The sequence below is a fragment of the Vulpes lagopus genome, chromosome 21 (assembly GCF_018345385.1).
Source record: "Vulpes lagopus strain Blue_001 chromosome 21, ASM1834538v1, whole genome shotgun sequence".
Lineage (NCBI taxonomy): Eukaryota > Metazoa > Chordata > Mammalia > Carnivora > Canidae > Vulpes > Vulpes lagopus.
Window position 1 is genome coordinate 6,643,275 of NC_054844.1, and position 16,929 is coordinate 6,660,203.

The 16,929-nt window shown below is 48.8% G+C and overlaps 1 protein-coding gene across 3 annotated transcripts in view; it reads left to right on the plus strand.

The window, feature by feature from the left end:
• The window catches only part of NTF3 (neurotrophin 3), a 69,936-nt gene extending 59,961 nt beyond the window's left edge, over window positions 1–9,975 (plus strand). For all 3 annotated transcript variants that reach the window (XM_041736669.1, XM_041736668.1, XM_041736670.1), the window contains exon 2: window positions 8,868–9,975. In XM_041736669.1, coding sequence (XP_041592603.1) covers window positions 8,868–9,662 — 795 coding nt within the window. In that variant the 3' untranslated portion in view covers window positions 9,663–9,975. The remainder of the gene's footprint in view (window positions 1–8,867) is intronic.
• Window positions 9,976–16,929: the final 6,954 nt, after the last annotated feature.

The window sequence follows — 16,929 nt, forward strand, 5'->3', positions numbered from 1 at the left end:
CGCCATACCTTCCGTCTTTCGCTGCCTTGGGGCCGGAGGAGAGGGTGTGCTTTGAACAATGTAAAATTCCTCTTCCAACAGCTGTGCAAAAGCAAACTCACAGCTCTCAACTTCCAGCTCAGGGCATTGAGTTTGGTTTTCGGATACAGGCTCCTTGTCCCTTCTGGAATCCGTCTTGCTCATTTTCCGGCCTCCGAGAAGAGACTAGTTTCAGAAATTCCTTACTGAGAGAGGCAAGGAAACCTTTTGAGATGCTCTATTCTGTTTTGTTTCATCCTAGGATAGGCCTTCCCTGTTGACTGTGTGCCTTGTTTCCACTGGGAAGCCAGCATCCCCTGAAAGTTCAGGACCTTGTCCTCCCCCAGATCTTGGGCCAAGTGTTCTCCATGTCAGACAATTTCTGGACTCTCAGTTAATAAGGAGGTTTTAGGAGCATGTGGGTGGCTCAGTGGTTGAGCATCTGCGTTTGGCTGAGGTCATGATCCCGGGGTCCTGGGATCGAGTCCCACATCAGGCTCTCTGCATGGAGCCTGCTTCTCCCTCTGCCTGTGTCTCTGCCTCTCTCCTTGTGACTCTCATGAACAAATAAATAAAATATTTTTTAAAAAATAAGTTTTAACAGGAGGAACAGGAGAGCAATCCACCTCCTTGCCTCTGCTCTCACCTGTTATTTTGACTGTGTAGGTGAGGGGTCTGCCAGGGACCAGGGCTCTCAAACAAGATGTCACAAAGCAAAGTACAGAGAGGAGGCTCTTCCTTCTTCCTGTCACTGTTCACTTCCAGTTTGGGGGAACACAGAGCAAGCCAGTCGGCATCTTTTGGTGACAGCCATCCACTTGGCTCTGCAATCCTGGCTCTACTTCTTGCCCTCTCTGAAGCTCCGTTTGAGTATTTTTGTGCTTCATAAAACAGGGAACGTAAGAGTTGCCACCACTCCAGAGGGTGCTCAGAATGAATGGAATGGGATTTAGGAAAGAACAGAGGGCTATAGGGGAAGAAGATGAGGCCATGGAAACCCACATAGCCCTAGTCATGTGAGTTCATTTCTCATTTACTCCTTGTAGCCATTCCAAGTCGCTCCTTCCCTTCATCCCTTTACAACCATTTCCCTCCCTTGTTGGTTTTGGATTCATCTCGCCCCCAGTGAGTTAACCTATGTGTTTCCAGCTTGAATCTCATCGTGCTATTTCCAGGCTGCCAACCCCCACGGGTGCTGGGGAATAATTGGTCTGTCCTCACTGGTGTTTGTAGCACCTTCCTTTTGAGCATCATCTGTGCGTTTTAATTAATCTGCCACTTTTTCCTCTATCCTGCTTCCGGATCATTAATAAAGAGATTAACCAAAACCAGACCAATCCCCCTGTGGAGGCTCCACCAGGATCTCTCTCTCTCCCTGCAACCAGCCTTGTCATGGGTCAGAACATCTTTATATGGCCCGACTAATTTTCAGGCCTCAGGACCTGGTTTTAGAACAAAGCCAATTTGAATTAATTCTGCAATCAAGATATGGGTAGCAAGCTTAGCCAGCCTTCTATATGGCTTTAGTTTAGTATTTCCACCACATTCCTTTCCTTTTTGTCATTCTACTTTAAATCTATCGCCTTACCACCTCTCCGCCTTTCCAGTCCCTGAACAAGATACTAGGGTTATCTGGCAGGATGTAGTCTTTTGAGCCCTTAGCATTAGTCAGAGACCATGTCATGGCTGCAGAAATTCTCCAAAGAATTAGGCCCTTCTGGATACAGCTGGACAGTGTCCTTGTTAACCTAGCCAGAGAAAGGCATTTGCCTCCAGAGGATGTGGCTGTACCGGAAACAATGAAATCTCTAGAATTTGCATATTAAAAACTTGGCAAATTAAAAAGTGCTTCCACTTTGATCTCACGCCTCTTCCCTGAGAACAGCCAGAGCACAGCCTCTGTGCCTTATTTGTAAGTCACCCTGATTTCCAGCACTGGCGCCAGAGCCAGGGCTTGAGATGGGGCATCTGGTGCTCCGTCCACTACGACACATGGCCTATGTGGGGATGGATGACCCGTGGAGAGGCTGACCTGGAAGGACATCAGGCCTAAGGGGGACAGGAGTTTGTTTCCTTGCATGACAAACACTTGCAGAGAGAATATGGGGAGGAGGAAACAGGAGTGGTGGCCTCAAACACTGAGAACTGCTGCCCAGAGCTGAGGATTCCTGCAGAGATGCTCGACCTGCTGGGTGGAACCTGTCCTGGTTCCAGCCTTTAAACCTGAACTTCCTCTGGAAATAAACTCTCTGGAATATTCAAGAGCAGGGACAGACTGACCACATAGCCTAATCCCTAAGGACTTCAGTTGCAAAGTGGGACTGTGGTCAAATCCTGGCTCTGCTGCTTGCTTGCTAGCTGGTTATTAACCATCTTGTGCCTCAGTCTCCCCATCTTTAATGGGGAATGTTAGTACATACCTCAGAGGAGCTGCTGAGATTAAAGGTTTGATGAACGACAGTCCCTGGCACTTAGCATTTCTGTTCCTGATGCTCCCACTCCAGCTGGGCTAAGTATTCACTCCACACATGTGCAGCAAGTAAAGTCTCTAGGTCCAAGGTCAGGAGGTGGTGCGCCTGCTGGGAAGCTAGTCCTGGAAAGGTAGATTGGAACTCAGAGGAGAGCGCCCCCAGGTGTTTGTGTGCGAAACGACAGACACGGGGTGTGGGGAGGGATGGGGAAGACACTCAGGTCCTGTCACACCCCACTCTCCAACTAGTTTTCATATCCATTTCAGCTGCTTTACCCCAAACCCCTGTGTGTGTGTGTGTGTGTGTGTGTGTGTGTGTGTGTGTGTTGTAAACTGAGCCAGAAAGGAGAAATCAGAAATTGCTCTCTTTTGAGTATTTTGAGGGATGGTGAAACCTTGTAGGAATGTGGCTCCGGGGAACGAGAAAACACCATATGTGGGAAAGCATTTCTAAGTGAGCAAAATAGCATCTGCTAGTTGGTCAGGATCTTGGAAAACTCAGTGCAGGGGAAATGGGCACTGGGGAGAGTGTAGGAAGGGGGTTTTACTGAGGTCTTTAACAGGTCTTTTTCCAATTATAGCCAAGAAGAGCCTGGGGACCATGGCCTACTTCAGAGCCAGGGCTTGTATTTTCTTTGGGAAAAGAAGGCAGAGTTGAGTGGCTTCCAGACCAGGCTTGGCAGAAGCCCATACAGGATCTTGGGCCAGGGAGCAGTGTCTTGGGCAGGTCTTGATCCTGGTGGGCACTCATTCGCTAAGTAGACAGGGAGACCCTGCAGCCCCGTGTGAGGCAGCAGTCGTGGGTGGATGAAGAGGACATGGCCCCTCATGCAAGAGAAGACATGTGGCCAATGATAACACAATAGCAGGCTTAGATGGGGTCTTTATTAATAGTGACCAACAGAGGGGACACCTGGGTGGCTCAGTGGTTGAGCATCTGCCTTTGGCTCAGGGTGTGATCCTGGGGTCCTGGGATCGAGTCCCACATCGGGTTCCCTGCAGGGATCCTGCTTCTCCCTCTGCCTATGTCTCTGCCTCTCTCTCTGTGTCTCTCATGAATAAATAAATAGCATCTTTTAAAAAAAAATAGTGACCAAAAAAGAAGAAGCATAGAGGTCCTACTAAATCGAAAAATTCACTGATGTGCCTTGCCTGGGTCAATCTGGCCCCGCCATCCTTTCTTCACTCCCGACTCCAGGGAGCTAGTCTTCTGGGAAAGCCTACTCCAGAAGATGGGGTGGAAAATACAGACTCTGGTGACTAGAAGGAGCCAGAGATCAGATTTGGGCTCTTTTTGCCCTCAGCTTATCCAGAAACACCACTTCACAGCCCCTCATGCATGTTTGCTTTTGTGATTTTCCTGTGCTCTGTGCTTTCAATTTGCAACAATCTTTACTTCTGCCACAACGAGTGTGGCTGGTCCGAGATCCAAGCACTTGCTAGCAGTGGCATTTGGGAGAAAGCTCTGTGCTGATGCAGATTGCTGTGGGCTGTATGTGGAAAGGAATTCCTGACTTCAGCTGCTTGGTAGCTCGTATGTATGCAGGGAGGCATGCAGCCGCTCTGTTGCCACAGGGAACTCAAATTCATGTCCAGCTGACATTCCCAGGGTGCCACTGCAGGCCAGAGACTGTGCTAAGTGCTTTTGCATAGATTTCATTATTAAACCCTCACAATAATGTGATTTAGGCACAAGCCACATGATTTTTCTTGAACTTTAGAACCGTGTCATCTGTCACTCTCTGCCATTACTGAAGAGTCTAATCTTAGACGAAGCCCTCCATCCCCACACCAGGCCTCAGTTTCCTTACTTGTAAAAATGACGGATTTGAGACGTCTGGGTGGCTCAGTGGTTGAGCATCTGCCTTTGGCTCAGGTGGTGACCCCAGGGTCCTGAAATGGAGTCCTGCATCGGGCTCCCTGCGTGAAGCCTGCTTCTCCCTCTGCCTGTGTCTCTGCCTCTTTCTCTGTGTCTCTCGTGAAAAAATAAAATCTTAAAAAAACAAAAACAAAATGAGGGGTTTCCACAGGGCCCTTTCCAGCTTCAAACATCTGTGTTTTGGAAGTTCTAATAGCAACATTCTTGGACTTACTCTCCATGAAAAAGCTACAAGCAGATTATCAAGGTGGCAGCCACAGGCACTCCGGCTGGGTTTTAATACAGCCTTACAAGTGGGTTAGAAACACTTACCAGTCTGCAGTTGATTTATTCCCACAGCTTATCTCAAGTATCATGGTAAGGTTTTGGAATCAATGGTAAGGAATTGTGGTGCTCCAGGAAGGGGTAGGACCAATGCTAAGAGGCATTTAGAAACTCTTGTATTACTAATTTTTTCCTGTGTGTCTCTCCCACCCCCACCCCCACCCCCACCGATGATGGCCTGATTTCTTCCGGCTGAGTTTCTGTGCTTGGGATCCGAGAAGGGTCAGAGTTGCCTGAAAGAGTCAGGAGACCTGTGTTCTAATGCACCCAATGCCTGGGGCTCCCCGAGGCAGTGCACCACCAGGTGGGCTGCTAGGAGCAGTCAGCCCAGGTACAGCAGCTAAGTATTGTCTGGGCAGAAGCTAAAAATAATAAAATCAGTTACAAGTTATTCTGCTTTTCTTTTCTTTGTCTTTTTTTAAATTTTATTTGTTTATTCATGAGACAGACAGACAGACAGAGAGAGAGGCAGAGACACAGGCAGAAGGAGAAGCAGGCTCCATGCAGGGAGCCCGATGTAGGACTCGATCCCGGGTCTCCAGGATCAGGCGGTGCTAAATTGCTGAGCCCCCCGGGCTGCCCCATATTCTGCTTTTCATAATCAGCATGCTTTGGCAGTTCTGAGCCATATCAGTGATACAGTGTTCCTTCCTGACAATTCTGACTTCTCCCACTGCCTCATTAGAACCCACAGTCCTTGGTCACCACTGCCCAGAGGAGGAAAGCAGGTGGTCATGAGGGCCTTTTCATTCTGCACATCTCCAGGCTGAAGTCACAGCTCCTGTCCCAGGCTCTGAACCTGACCCCCTCCACGCAGCACTCTGTGGGCTTTGCCCATCTCTCCCGACCTCAAATGGATGGCTACTCTCACCTTCAAACAGTTTCACCAAAATGGAACGTTGTTGCCCTGCTGCCAAGGCTGGCTTCCTAGGTATGCATGCCCATCGTCCAAGCTCCTGCACTCAAGAAGGGGACTCTACATTCAGTTTAATGCTGTGGTTGCCATTTTGAAGTTCTTAAGAATTTTACCTTTAAATAGGTGTTCTGTAAGTGAGATCTGATGGACACAGGGCATGCATGCAGGGGCTTGAGAGTCTTGGCTCAAATGCAGTCACATCTCCTGCCACCACCCTGCAGCTTCTAAATTACCTTTGCGCTAGGCCCTGCAAATGAGGTGGCTCTTCTGCCGTCAGCCACCCTCCTTTCCGTCCCTGACTCACTGCATCCAGACTTGCACCTCCACCTTGTATTCACCATGGTGTCGGTATGGGGTGGGAGGGCGGGAGGCCCACAGGCGGGCAGGGGCTCCTTGGAGGGCCCTGGAGGAGAGGGAATCTAGTGAGTAAAGTACCTAGAGCCCTGAGGCCTGTCAGACCTGCCACGGCAGCGAATCGGAAACATGCTGCAGAAATGCAGAGGAAGTGGCAGTTGCTGCTTCTCAGAGGCCTCACTGCTTTTGGAGGCCCTCGTAGAAAAGTTCGCTTTCCAACCAGGCACCGAAGAATGGGTATAATTTCAACAGGAGAGGGAAGGAAAGCCTGCCAGCAGAAAGGAACAGCACGCGTACACGGCTCCTAAAGCTTGTTCGGGCAGCTTTGAAAGAGCAAATGGGCTGGGGCTGGGGCTGGGGCGTGCGAGCCCAGGTGTGATCTGACAGAAAAGGCCGCTAGAGGACCCCTCTTCCCTGTGCATTTCTTCTCCTCTTTCCACTGCAGATAGGGTTTCCTCACCTATGCAGTGAAGGAGCTGGATTCAGTGCTCTCTTCATATGGCTCTTCTACCCTTAAAGCCCTTTGGTTCTGTGTTCAGGCACCAGCCACAAAGATGCTTCCTTTTGCATCCCCAGCCCACTGGCACCATCCATCCTTCTTCCTGTGGATACACCCTTATCATTACCTGGCCAATCTGTATGTACATCAACCCTCATCCTCTCTGGGACCTCCCCTCGCTGACCATACTTGATCTATTTCCTCATGAGCAGGTGTCCTGCGTAATCTTAGCTTGCAGTGGCTGGGCTTTGGGAAGACTGAATAAACTTTTTTGATAGACTTTTAGTCCCAGATTGTTTTATTGCAGCTGTATTCTGTTTGGAGCGGGGAGAAAGGGCATGCAATTCTAGTTGCATGCAGGCCATACGTTTTGTGTTCCAGCTTCATTTTGTTGGGTCTGTAATGTTGAAGGAAATGTCAATTATATGCAGAATGGGAGGGAGAGTAGTTATCCTGTGGGAACCACTTTCCTAGGATAATAGGATTCTTAGAACAGTCTCTAGGGGTGGGCAGCAAAGCTAGCATCCTTCTCTCGGCTTTGACCTTGAGGAGTCAGTAGTCCACAAAGAGTGGTTCCCATGGAAGGAAGATGATCCCCTTATCAAAGAGGTGGGCCAAGAGCCAGGGGGAGGAAGTAGGAGCAGAATGCCTGCAGCCTTGTTGGCCTTTGGGGACAAGCGAGCAGTGCTTCAGACAAGATGGGGAAGAGTCTGCGTCTGGAAGTCTCAGGAGCCAGTTAGTGTGGGCAAGCTCAGACATGGGCACTTGGTAAGCAGGGCTGCTCTCTGATTCTTGTGTCTCGCTTGTTTATTTCCGTTCTATTTTCCCCCTGGATTTAGTGAAGTCTCTCTGCAAGTACCAAAGGTGAATGGAGGGAAGGTTTTTTATTTTCCATGCTGAGAGCTTTAAAGAGGAAACTGTGAACCCCTGGGGGGCAGTGAGGTGGTGGCAATGGTAACTAAGGTATGGATACCTCACGGGGGTGGTGTGGATCACGGGACGAGGTGGAGATCGCTCCGGCTGCCAGCCCTCCCCACCTGAAGAGCCTCCTTCCAGCGCCAGCCTTCGGAAAAGCTCTGGTGAGGGACAGACCAGCCAGAAAGGTATCTTGAGACAAGCCCTATAATTCCATAAGGACCCAATGGAAACCTTGTGTCGCGGTTCTGCTCTGGCAACCAAAGGAGAGGGCGGATAGGTTAAATAAAGTATCATTTAAACAGGGAGAAAGCAAGCTGAAAATGCAACCACCAGAAGAAACATTGTGTTCTAGAAACTTAGCATGTAAAGGCCAAACAAGAAAACAAACGCATCCACAAGGAGTCTTGCCTTTCGGGGCAAGTCCAGCGCATTAACTTGAGCTGGTTGCCTCTGTGCCTCTATCTTCTGCAAGGGAGTGTCTGGGAAGCAGTTGGGCGCCCTGGTGAGGCATGTCCATTGGAGAGCTCGGCCAGGCCCTCTCAGAGTGGGGAGCAGCCCATGAGCTCATTACAAGGGCCGGAGAACGGCTCCACCAGAGGTGGCCTGGCCGGGGAAGATGCTGTGATGCCGCAGCAAGCAGGCAGCAGATGGGACCCCAGCCTCAGGGTATTCCTTTGAGAGATCCAGAAGCTGCATTAGGTGTGGGGGAGGGAGGTAGAGCTCCGTTCCTTGACACAATTGCAAGTCTGCTCCTGTTGCCAGAAGAATGTAAATATCCCTTTAAAATTTTCAGGTTCAACTTCTTCATAATTTGCCAAGGGGGAGTGGACTGTGGTCTTCTCAGGCTCAAGTGGTATTTAAACAAGTGGCAGGACTTCATGCACACACAACAGAAGTCTGAAGATAAGTGCAGACATCAAATGCAGATGCCATGGGGGATGTCTGTCTAGGAAAGAGAGCAGAGGTGGAAGTCCTAAGTGTGAACCTCCTCCTCCCTCTGTCCTAAAGGCTCCTGGGGCCCCGGGTCCTGGGGACAGCCCTAACTCCTCTATAATGTAGACCTCATGACTCATGGTTTGGGTTTATTTAATTTAAAAAAACAAATTTGGGGCACCTGGGTGGCTCAGTGGTTGAGCATCTGCCTTTGGCTCAGGTCGTGATCCCAGGGTCCTGGGATCGAGTCCTGCATCAGGCTCCCAGCAGGGAGCTTGATTCCCTCTGCCTATGTCTCTGCCTGTCTCTGTGGATCTCTCATGAGTAAATACAATCTTTAAAAAATAATAATAATGTAATAAAAATAAGGTTTAAAAAAATTTAAGAGGATTCCTATGGAGGCAGTGTTTCCCAAGGAAAGAAACCGGCGGCCCTGGTCTCCGGACATCAGAGAGGAGCCTGAGTTCTCTTGCCTGCTCTCACGGGGCTGCTCAGCCCAGAGTGACGTGGACTCAGCTGCCACTGCCCGCTCCTAACACCTGTGTTTCTTTTTCAGATCTTACAGGTGAACAAGGTGATGTCCATCTTGTTTTATGTGATATTTCTCGCGTATCTCCGTGGCATCCAAGGTAACAACATGGATCAAAGGAATTTGCCTGAAGACTCGCTAAATTCCCTGATTATTAAGCTGATCCAGGCCGATATTTTGAAAAACAAGCTCTCCAAGCAGATGGTGGACGTTAAGGAGAACTACCAGAGCACCCTGCCCAAAGCAGGGGCCCCCCGCAAGCCGGAGCGCGGGGAGCCGGCCAGGTCGGCGTTCCAGCCGGTGATGGCAATGGACACCGAAGTGCTGCGGCAGCAGAGACGCTACAGCTCGCCCCGGGTCCTGCTGAGTGACAGCACCCCCCTGGAGCCCCCTCCCTTGTATCTCATGGAGGATTACGTGGGCAACCCTGTGGCGGCCAACAGAACGTCTCGGAGGAAGAGGTACGCGGAGCATAAGAGTCACCGGGGGGAGTACTCCGTGTGCGACAGCGAGAGCCTGTGGGTGACCGACAAGTCATCGGCCATCGACATCCGCGGACACCAGGTCACGGTGCTGGGAGAGATCAAAACCGGCAACTCTCCCGTCAAACAATATTTTTATGAGACAAGATGTAAAGAAGCCAGGCCTGTCAAAAACGGTTGCAGGGGGATTGACGATAAACACTGGAACTCTCAGTGCAAAACGTCCCAAACCTACGTCCGAGCACTGACATCAGAAAACAATAAACTGGTGGGCTGGCGGTGGATACGGATAGACACCTCCTGTGTGTGTGCCTTGTCAAGAAAAATCGGAAGAACATAGATTGGCATCTCTCCCCATATATAAATTATTACTTTAAATTATATGATATGCATGTAGCATATAAATGTTTATATTGTTTTTATATATTATAAGTTGACCTTTATTTATTAAACTTCAGCAACCCTACAGTATATAAGCTTTTTTTCTCAATAAAAATCAGTGTGCTTGCCTTCCCTCAGGCCTCTCCCATCTGTTAAACCTTATTTTGTGACCCGGCTCTCAGGAGCAGCTCTGTAAAATCTGTGTACACCAGTATTCTGCATTCAGTATTGTCAAGGCCATGACTGTCGTTTTAGTAAACTTGTTGAAATCAGATGCTGTCAGAGTTGTGTGTAGACACAGTGATGTATACTTCATGTTTAATGAGCTAATTAAATGCACCGTTACCGCAGTCGTTGCAACGATACCCGGGAGCTGTGAGCTCCATGCTTAATTCTGGCCAGCAAGTCCACTGCCGAGGACTTGCTCTCGTTTCTCTGCTGTCACTTTCGCCAACCAGAACTACGATTGTCCTCAATGTTATGGTCCCGGAACAGTAACAACAAACCTGGCAATTTTAGTTTGGAAGGTTTTTTTCAGCACATTGGTTGTTTTGGGGTTTGAGGTTAAGGGTTGGAATTTTTTTTTTTTTGGCTCTGATTTTTGTTTTTGCTTTGTGTAAGTGGTTTTCTTCCTTTTAGGCATATAGGAAAAAATGTTTTAACTGTTTGTAACAGAATAATTGTATGGTTACCCAGAAGCCAGCTGAAATGAATCATGAATAACCTACACGCAGAAGAGAACTTCCTCATTTGAGATCCTTGGGGCTCATGGCCCCCCCAAAAGAGGGGGGGGCTGCCTGAGAATTGGAAAATGCTTGCACTTCAGTCAGACCTGGGTTCACATCGCAGGTCCTCCCTTCCTTGTGACTGGCTTTGCAGGCTCTCAGAGCCTGGGTTTCCTAGGGTCAGAAGGCCCCATGGGGATTCTTGCTAACTCACGGGGCTATCATTAGGATGCTAAATAAACCAGCTAAATAATCACTGCAGACTCCCTAGCATAGGGCAGGCATTGGAGATCACTCCTTCTTCCTTCCCTCTGTCTCCTTTTTTAGCTAGCACATTTCTCTGTATCACTTTTGGTGGGTTTATCATTCTGACAGGTAAAAGCTCAGATGGAAGGAAGGTGTTACAGAGTCGCAGAGGGATCCCTGTGATGATGGCTACACCCATCCGAAGAGGCAGGCCTGAGGAAGACACAGTGGCTCCCCCAAGCACTGCCCCCCCCACTGGAAAGCAGACCTTCCCCCTGGCGCTAGAGCAACTCTCCCCTCCCATCTTGTCGGAGGCATAGTTACTCACTGTCCTCTGGAGCCCTGTCCTGCGCCTTCCCTGCATAGCCCTCTCCTCAGAGCATGTGCTCTATCTAGAGCAGCCCACGCCCCAAGATCTCTCCAACACATGCCTAATAAAATATGCGTTCTTTATGTGGCTTGAACCTCTTGAAACAGCCTCAGCAAATTGCAGTGGCGTTGGTTAAGCACATCATCATACTGCATTTGATTCTGGACGCCTCAAATACGAAGGCAGGACGTGAAGAATTTCCTTTATGCCCACCTTCTGCTGGGCACTTCCAAACATTGTCCCTTTCCTTGCCACAAGTCCTTTGAGGTAGACATTATCATCTCCAGGTCACAGGAGAGGAAATTTAACTTGGCCATGGTCATTGAGCAGGCGGGCGGCAGAGTGAAGAGTTAAGTCCATGCTCAAATGAGGACACAGTCTGGTTTCCTCTTAACTAGCCCTCCCTGGCCCCCCCTTCTGTGTGACGGTTTGCATTTAAGAATGAACATTACAGTCTTAGGGACATGGAAAGCAAACTTGCCTGTGTGAAAACATTTGTAGCACCTGTTTCATGAACAAGAACACAATAAACCAGCAGGTAGAGTAACAGCTGTCTTATGGTTGAGCCCAAGCCATCTTCTCAGACTGGAACTAATGTCCCTCTTCTGGACTTGCTATTCCAAGTAGGTGTAGGGCCTATCTAGAGGGTCTGGCTGCCTGGGGAGATGGGCTTGGGTGACACAGCCCCCAGCCTGGGAAAGCACTATCCCTAAACAACAGGACCTAGTGAAAGGAGTTCGCTTGCACGTGGAGAGGGAGTCTGGAGCAGCGTGCTTCTGAGCTAAGTGTTGCTCTGGTAACAAAGTGAGCCTGGGGAGGAGATGAAAACCTTCCAGAAAGGAGCACCAGCCTGCAGGCCATTGGGATGGCTCTGCCTCCCCCGTGCTGGGTGGCAGAGCAACGATGCATTACCCGGTTCCATTTGAGTAACTTTATTGGCGTAAGAGGGCATTCAAGCACTGCCAAAGTCAACATGTCAGGCTTAGTGAGCCCAGGGCAGAGCCTTCCTCAAGATTCATAGGAGGCCTGTTGTACCAGTGTACACACCTGCCTTTGCCAGAGCCCCATGATCAAACCCTTCTCTGCAATAGAGGAGACTCGGGCTGGTGTCTGGCTCCGGGAAAACTCTACACTCGTCTTCATCTTCCCGCCCTGCCTGGTTTCCTGACAGAGCTGGAGGACACGGGCAGGTGTGCTCCAGTGTGAAGCTTCACGGGATAGGAGGAACAGGTTTTGGCCCAGCTTCGTTGCCAACAGCCGCATGTCCTCGGATGACTCCCCTGTCCTGATGGGGGCTTTCGGCATCATGAGACTCTACCGCACAGAGGGGCAGTGGCCAGCCTGGACAGTCCTCACTTCTCTATGGAGGCTGTGGTGAGAGACCCCGTTGGCCACCAGCGGGGTAATCTCTCTGTCCTCCCACAAGCCTCTCGGGTGCCTCCATCTACAAGCTGTGTGAACTTGAGCACATGCTTAAACTCTCGGAGCCTTTCTTTCCTGGTCCTATACAATGAGGGTAGTGCTGACATCAGAAGATTGTTTTGCACTGTAAAGAAATCATCCAGTTCTTGGCTCCTAAATCCCTCTGAGTATTACTGAGGAGGAGGGGGGGGGGAGGGGGAGGAGGAAGATTAGCTATCGAGGGATTTGCACAGGTCCTTATTCAGGAATTCTGGTAGGAACTTCCAAAGTTTGAGGTGGAGGATTAACCCCTTGATTAAAGTGTATCAATCACTGATCCCACAGGACACAGTCCCAAAGGAGCATTTTCCCAGTCCCTCTGGCCCCGTCTCACTGACAGGCCTTGAATCCTCATCTGCCACACCAGCTAGGTGTGGTAGAAAGTTAGGCAGAAAGTTAGCTACTTAATTAGAAAGGTATTTCTAACTCTCACTAGCAACCTATGTGATTTTCCGATATGTGTGCATGTGGATTTTGTTCCTTCTTGCAAATGCTTGGGACAGCCTTGTTCTTGCTGCCTCTCCCTCTCACTTATGTCCAACAAGTCTTGCTCCAGGTTGATCTCTTAGGGTTGGTATTTTTGAGAATTTCTCTGTGGTTCACTTCCCTTATGTGTGTTTGTGTGTGCTTTTTACTTTAGCTAGCCCACGTAAAAACGCTCCACTGAGGCTTGGAGAAACCATCTGCATTTGTTTTATCACCTTTAAACATGTGTTCAGAAATGAAATCTGTGTAGTCAGTTTATGGCTACCCAGGGGTTTGTGTGGCTTCCAGGAAGAAGCATCCCCCAGACTTCAAGTTCTGATGGCGCTGGGGCTGCAAACCCAATGCCAGGTTCTCAATCAGGCTGGGCTTTGCCTCCCAGATTTCTGGGTCTGCTTGGCCCTGGGGAAAGGTACTCTGAAGCCCAGAGAAGAGCCAACAGCCCACAGCAGCCCCTCCTCCCACTCCAACTCCACCCCACCCACCCCCAACACTGTCCGCACCCCTGACCCAAGGTCCTTAAATGTGCTCAGTTCCATAGACCCATGAAGAGCCGCAGCCACTGAAGGCTGATTCTCTCAACTGGAACCTTCTACAGCCTACCCTCCAAATCTAAGGAGATCCAAACTCCTTACACATGGCTTCTCAAGGTACACAGGGCGACAGGATGTCTCGAAAGGCTCACATGTCCACAACAAGCTGCAAATGCAAGCACCTCTGTGTTGCCTGGAACCCCTGGGTCTTTGGTTCCAAATGGAGGCTGGCCCAGCTGGGAAGAGCAGAACCACAGAGCCGGTCGGAAGCGCTCCGAAGAGCAGTGGATTTGTTTCCTTCGGTGCTCGCCTGTATTTGGTTACAGCATACATACAGCAGGCCAATGAAACAAGCACAGATGTGCCTATGGCGGGGGCTGGGGGTATGGAGAAGCAAGAAGGTGGAAGGCAATGGCCCAGAGATACCAAAAGCCTTTTTCAGAAGCTGCCTGCCACTGATGAGTGTGGCTTACTTGTTACAGAGTTCCTGTAATGAATTGCCTGTCAATGGTAGGAGTCTCCATGGCAAGAAAACATAAAAGTTTATTGGAAAATTGGGAAACACTCTTTAGAGGTAGATGGCTTTTCACATGGAGATGTATGGAGGTGGGTGTGCATGCGTGCATTGTGTGTGTGTGTGTGCGTGTGTGTGTGTAGCTGCTTTGACTACGTAACCATTGATGTATTGCATTTTTTTAAGAAAAGATAATGCTCAAAAAGAATGCTCCGGAACATTCTAAAGTTTAACCTTTAGGAGACCGAGCTGGTAGCCAGCTGGCGAGCATATGGAAAATGAACATTCTTGGGGCTAGAAAACAGACTGATCAGGGTTGAGGATTTACAGACAGAAAAAGCATGAGGCAGACTCCACCAGCCAAAACAGGAGTTGGATTCGTGGGCTTCTTGATTCAGTAGGAAAGCACTGGAAGCTGGTGCTGGGCTTAAGGGGTAGAAGATAAGACCAGACCAAAGAATAAATAATAGTAATGGTGATCATTTCCTGGCTGATCCCTCCACATAAAGCACTGTGTGCACCTGGTAGTTTTAACTCCTTCCTACAGCTGAGAACACTGGTTAACAAAAGTTGTCACTTGCCCAAGGCTGAACAGCTAATAAGGGAAAGTGCCTAGATCAGACCCCAGAGGTCTCTGTGGTTTGGAGGTGCAATGCTCTTACCAGAGTGAGTGATGCAGTAATGGAGAAGATGCTGACTGTTTCAGGGGACCCTGATGGCTGAATTGCAATGGGGTGAGGGGAGCAAGGAGGGTGGCGTATACTTAACACACAGGGGAGATTGAAGAGTTAGTACAGCAGTGATTCCCAACAATTTCCAGTGGCCCTCCCACCTCACACCTTCCATCCCCCACCCAGCAGCTCAACAATCCCTGTGCTAAGGTGGTTGTGGCTTCTTCTCGAAGTGTACAGACCAGCATTGCTGTCTTTTTTCTCTGAGGCTTTTGCAAGGAGATAGAAGACAGGAATTTCAAATTTGGATAGAAACTTTCATCCTCCCTTACAAGGCAGAAATCTCTTATTCATTCAATCATTTTCTTTTCAATTTGTGGAACGCCTATGGGATGTCATGTACCCTGTTCAAGCATATGGTGTCAGCACAAGAGATGTCATCCCTCCCAGGAGAGCAGCGTAGAAAGGGTGAGACTTTAATGTATAGCAGCTTAAAGTGGACCTCATAATTCCCACATCTCCTCTATAAACACCTCCTCACAGGGAGCTGGCTCTATTTTAAAATGGCTCTAATTATCTGGTAGAAATCCATTCCCTATGTCAAAGCCACATCTGCAGATACAACATCTATAACTAAGCTGCCAACAAAAGGGCTACAGGAATCTAGACAATAAACAACTAAATGCTGCTTGGGACAGTTGAGGCAAGCTTCACTGAAGAGGTGACCTCTGAGCTGGCTCTTAAGGATGAGTAGGAGGAGCTTGACAGGGAAGAATGAAAGGAAAGATATTTCAGACAGAAGGATAGCCTACAAAAGTGCATAAGAGTGAAAGGGTCTGACATACCTAGAGAAAAGTAAAAGGTTTGGGGTAACAAGAATTTTAGGACTATAGGAAGCTGGAGAGAAGCTGGGACCAAATAATTCAAAGTCATGTGTGAATGAAAGTCTATGAAATTTGTATCTGATTCTTTGAGTCCCCCCTACCCCCAACTTTAGCTTCAGAAAAATCACCAAGAAAATTTGCTAAAACTCATTGCTGGGCCACATCACCTGAGTTTCTGACTCCTTACATCTGGGGTAGAGCCTGAGAATGTGCATTTCTAACCAGTTCCCAGGTGATGGTGCTACACACTTTGAGATCACTGGTTTACTAAGCAATGAGGAGTCAACAGAGGTTTTCAGCTCTTTTCTTTAAAAGAAGATGATTTTGGTGGCAGTGTAACAGACAGACTGGAGATCGGTTGATGGAGTGATAGCTGGAAGACCAGCAGGAAATAACAAGAGAGGGGCAGGCTAAGGAGAAGGCAATGGGCATGGGGAGAAATGTTGGGTTGGAGAAGCATTTTTTGAAATGTCATCAGTAGGGGCACCTGGAGGGCTCAGTGGTTGAGTCTCTGTCTTTGGCTCAGGTCATGATCCCGGGGTCATGGGATTGAGCCCTGCATCGGGCTCCCTGCAGGGAGCCTACTTCTCCTTCTGCCTGTGTCTCTGCCTCTCTCTGTGTCTCTCATGAATAAGTAAAATTTAAAATCTTAAAAAAAAAATGTTATCAGTAACCAGCAGATGTGGAAGGTGAGAGAAGAAGGTGTTAAGGAAGATGACCACAACATCCTTGAGGCATATTGGTTTTAAAGCAAATTCAAGAGGACAGCAAGATAAGCGGGTTTGTAGGCAGGAACTATAGACAGTGAGTTTGAGGAGGCCATGGGACAAACTCTCTATTGGATAGAGAGCTAGTTACCAAGATAGTTTTATGTTTGGGGTAACGAAAGACCGTTCTTCCTTATTTAGGAGTGCTCCAACAGAAATAAGCCATTTGCAAATGGGTCTAGTGGGAGCTCCATGGATGGGTTGAAGCTCATCAGTAAATCAGGGTGTGGAATCTGGACTCTTCTGGGGATCTATGGTCAGGCCTCCACTGCATGCAATCTATTCCACCCTCCTTCTTTATCACTTTGAAAGCTGGACAGACAGCTTAGAGATGACGGAGGAGAAGCAAATGAATATTCTAAGGCCCAGGGCAGTGTCATTCCCTGGAGATGTGCCTCAGCAGCCTGCTTGAGGACACTACTATCACAGACAACTCAGGTTACCTTTTAAAGGGAAAAGTCAGTTGTTGGGAGCTGAAATATAAAGATTCTGGCAAAAAAAAAGACTTACTGTGGTTCTATTTTCTGGGCTAGGACCTTTACCAATTATTAACATGCCTCTTTGAAAGTCCC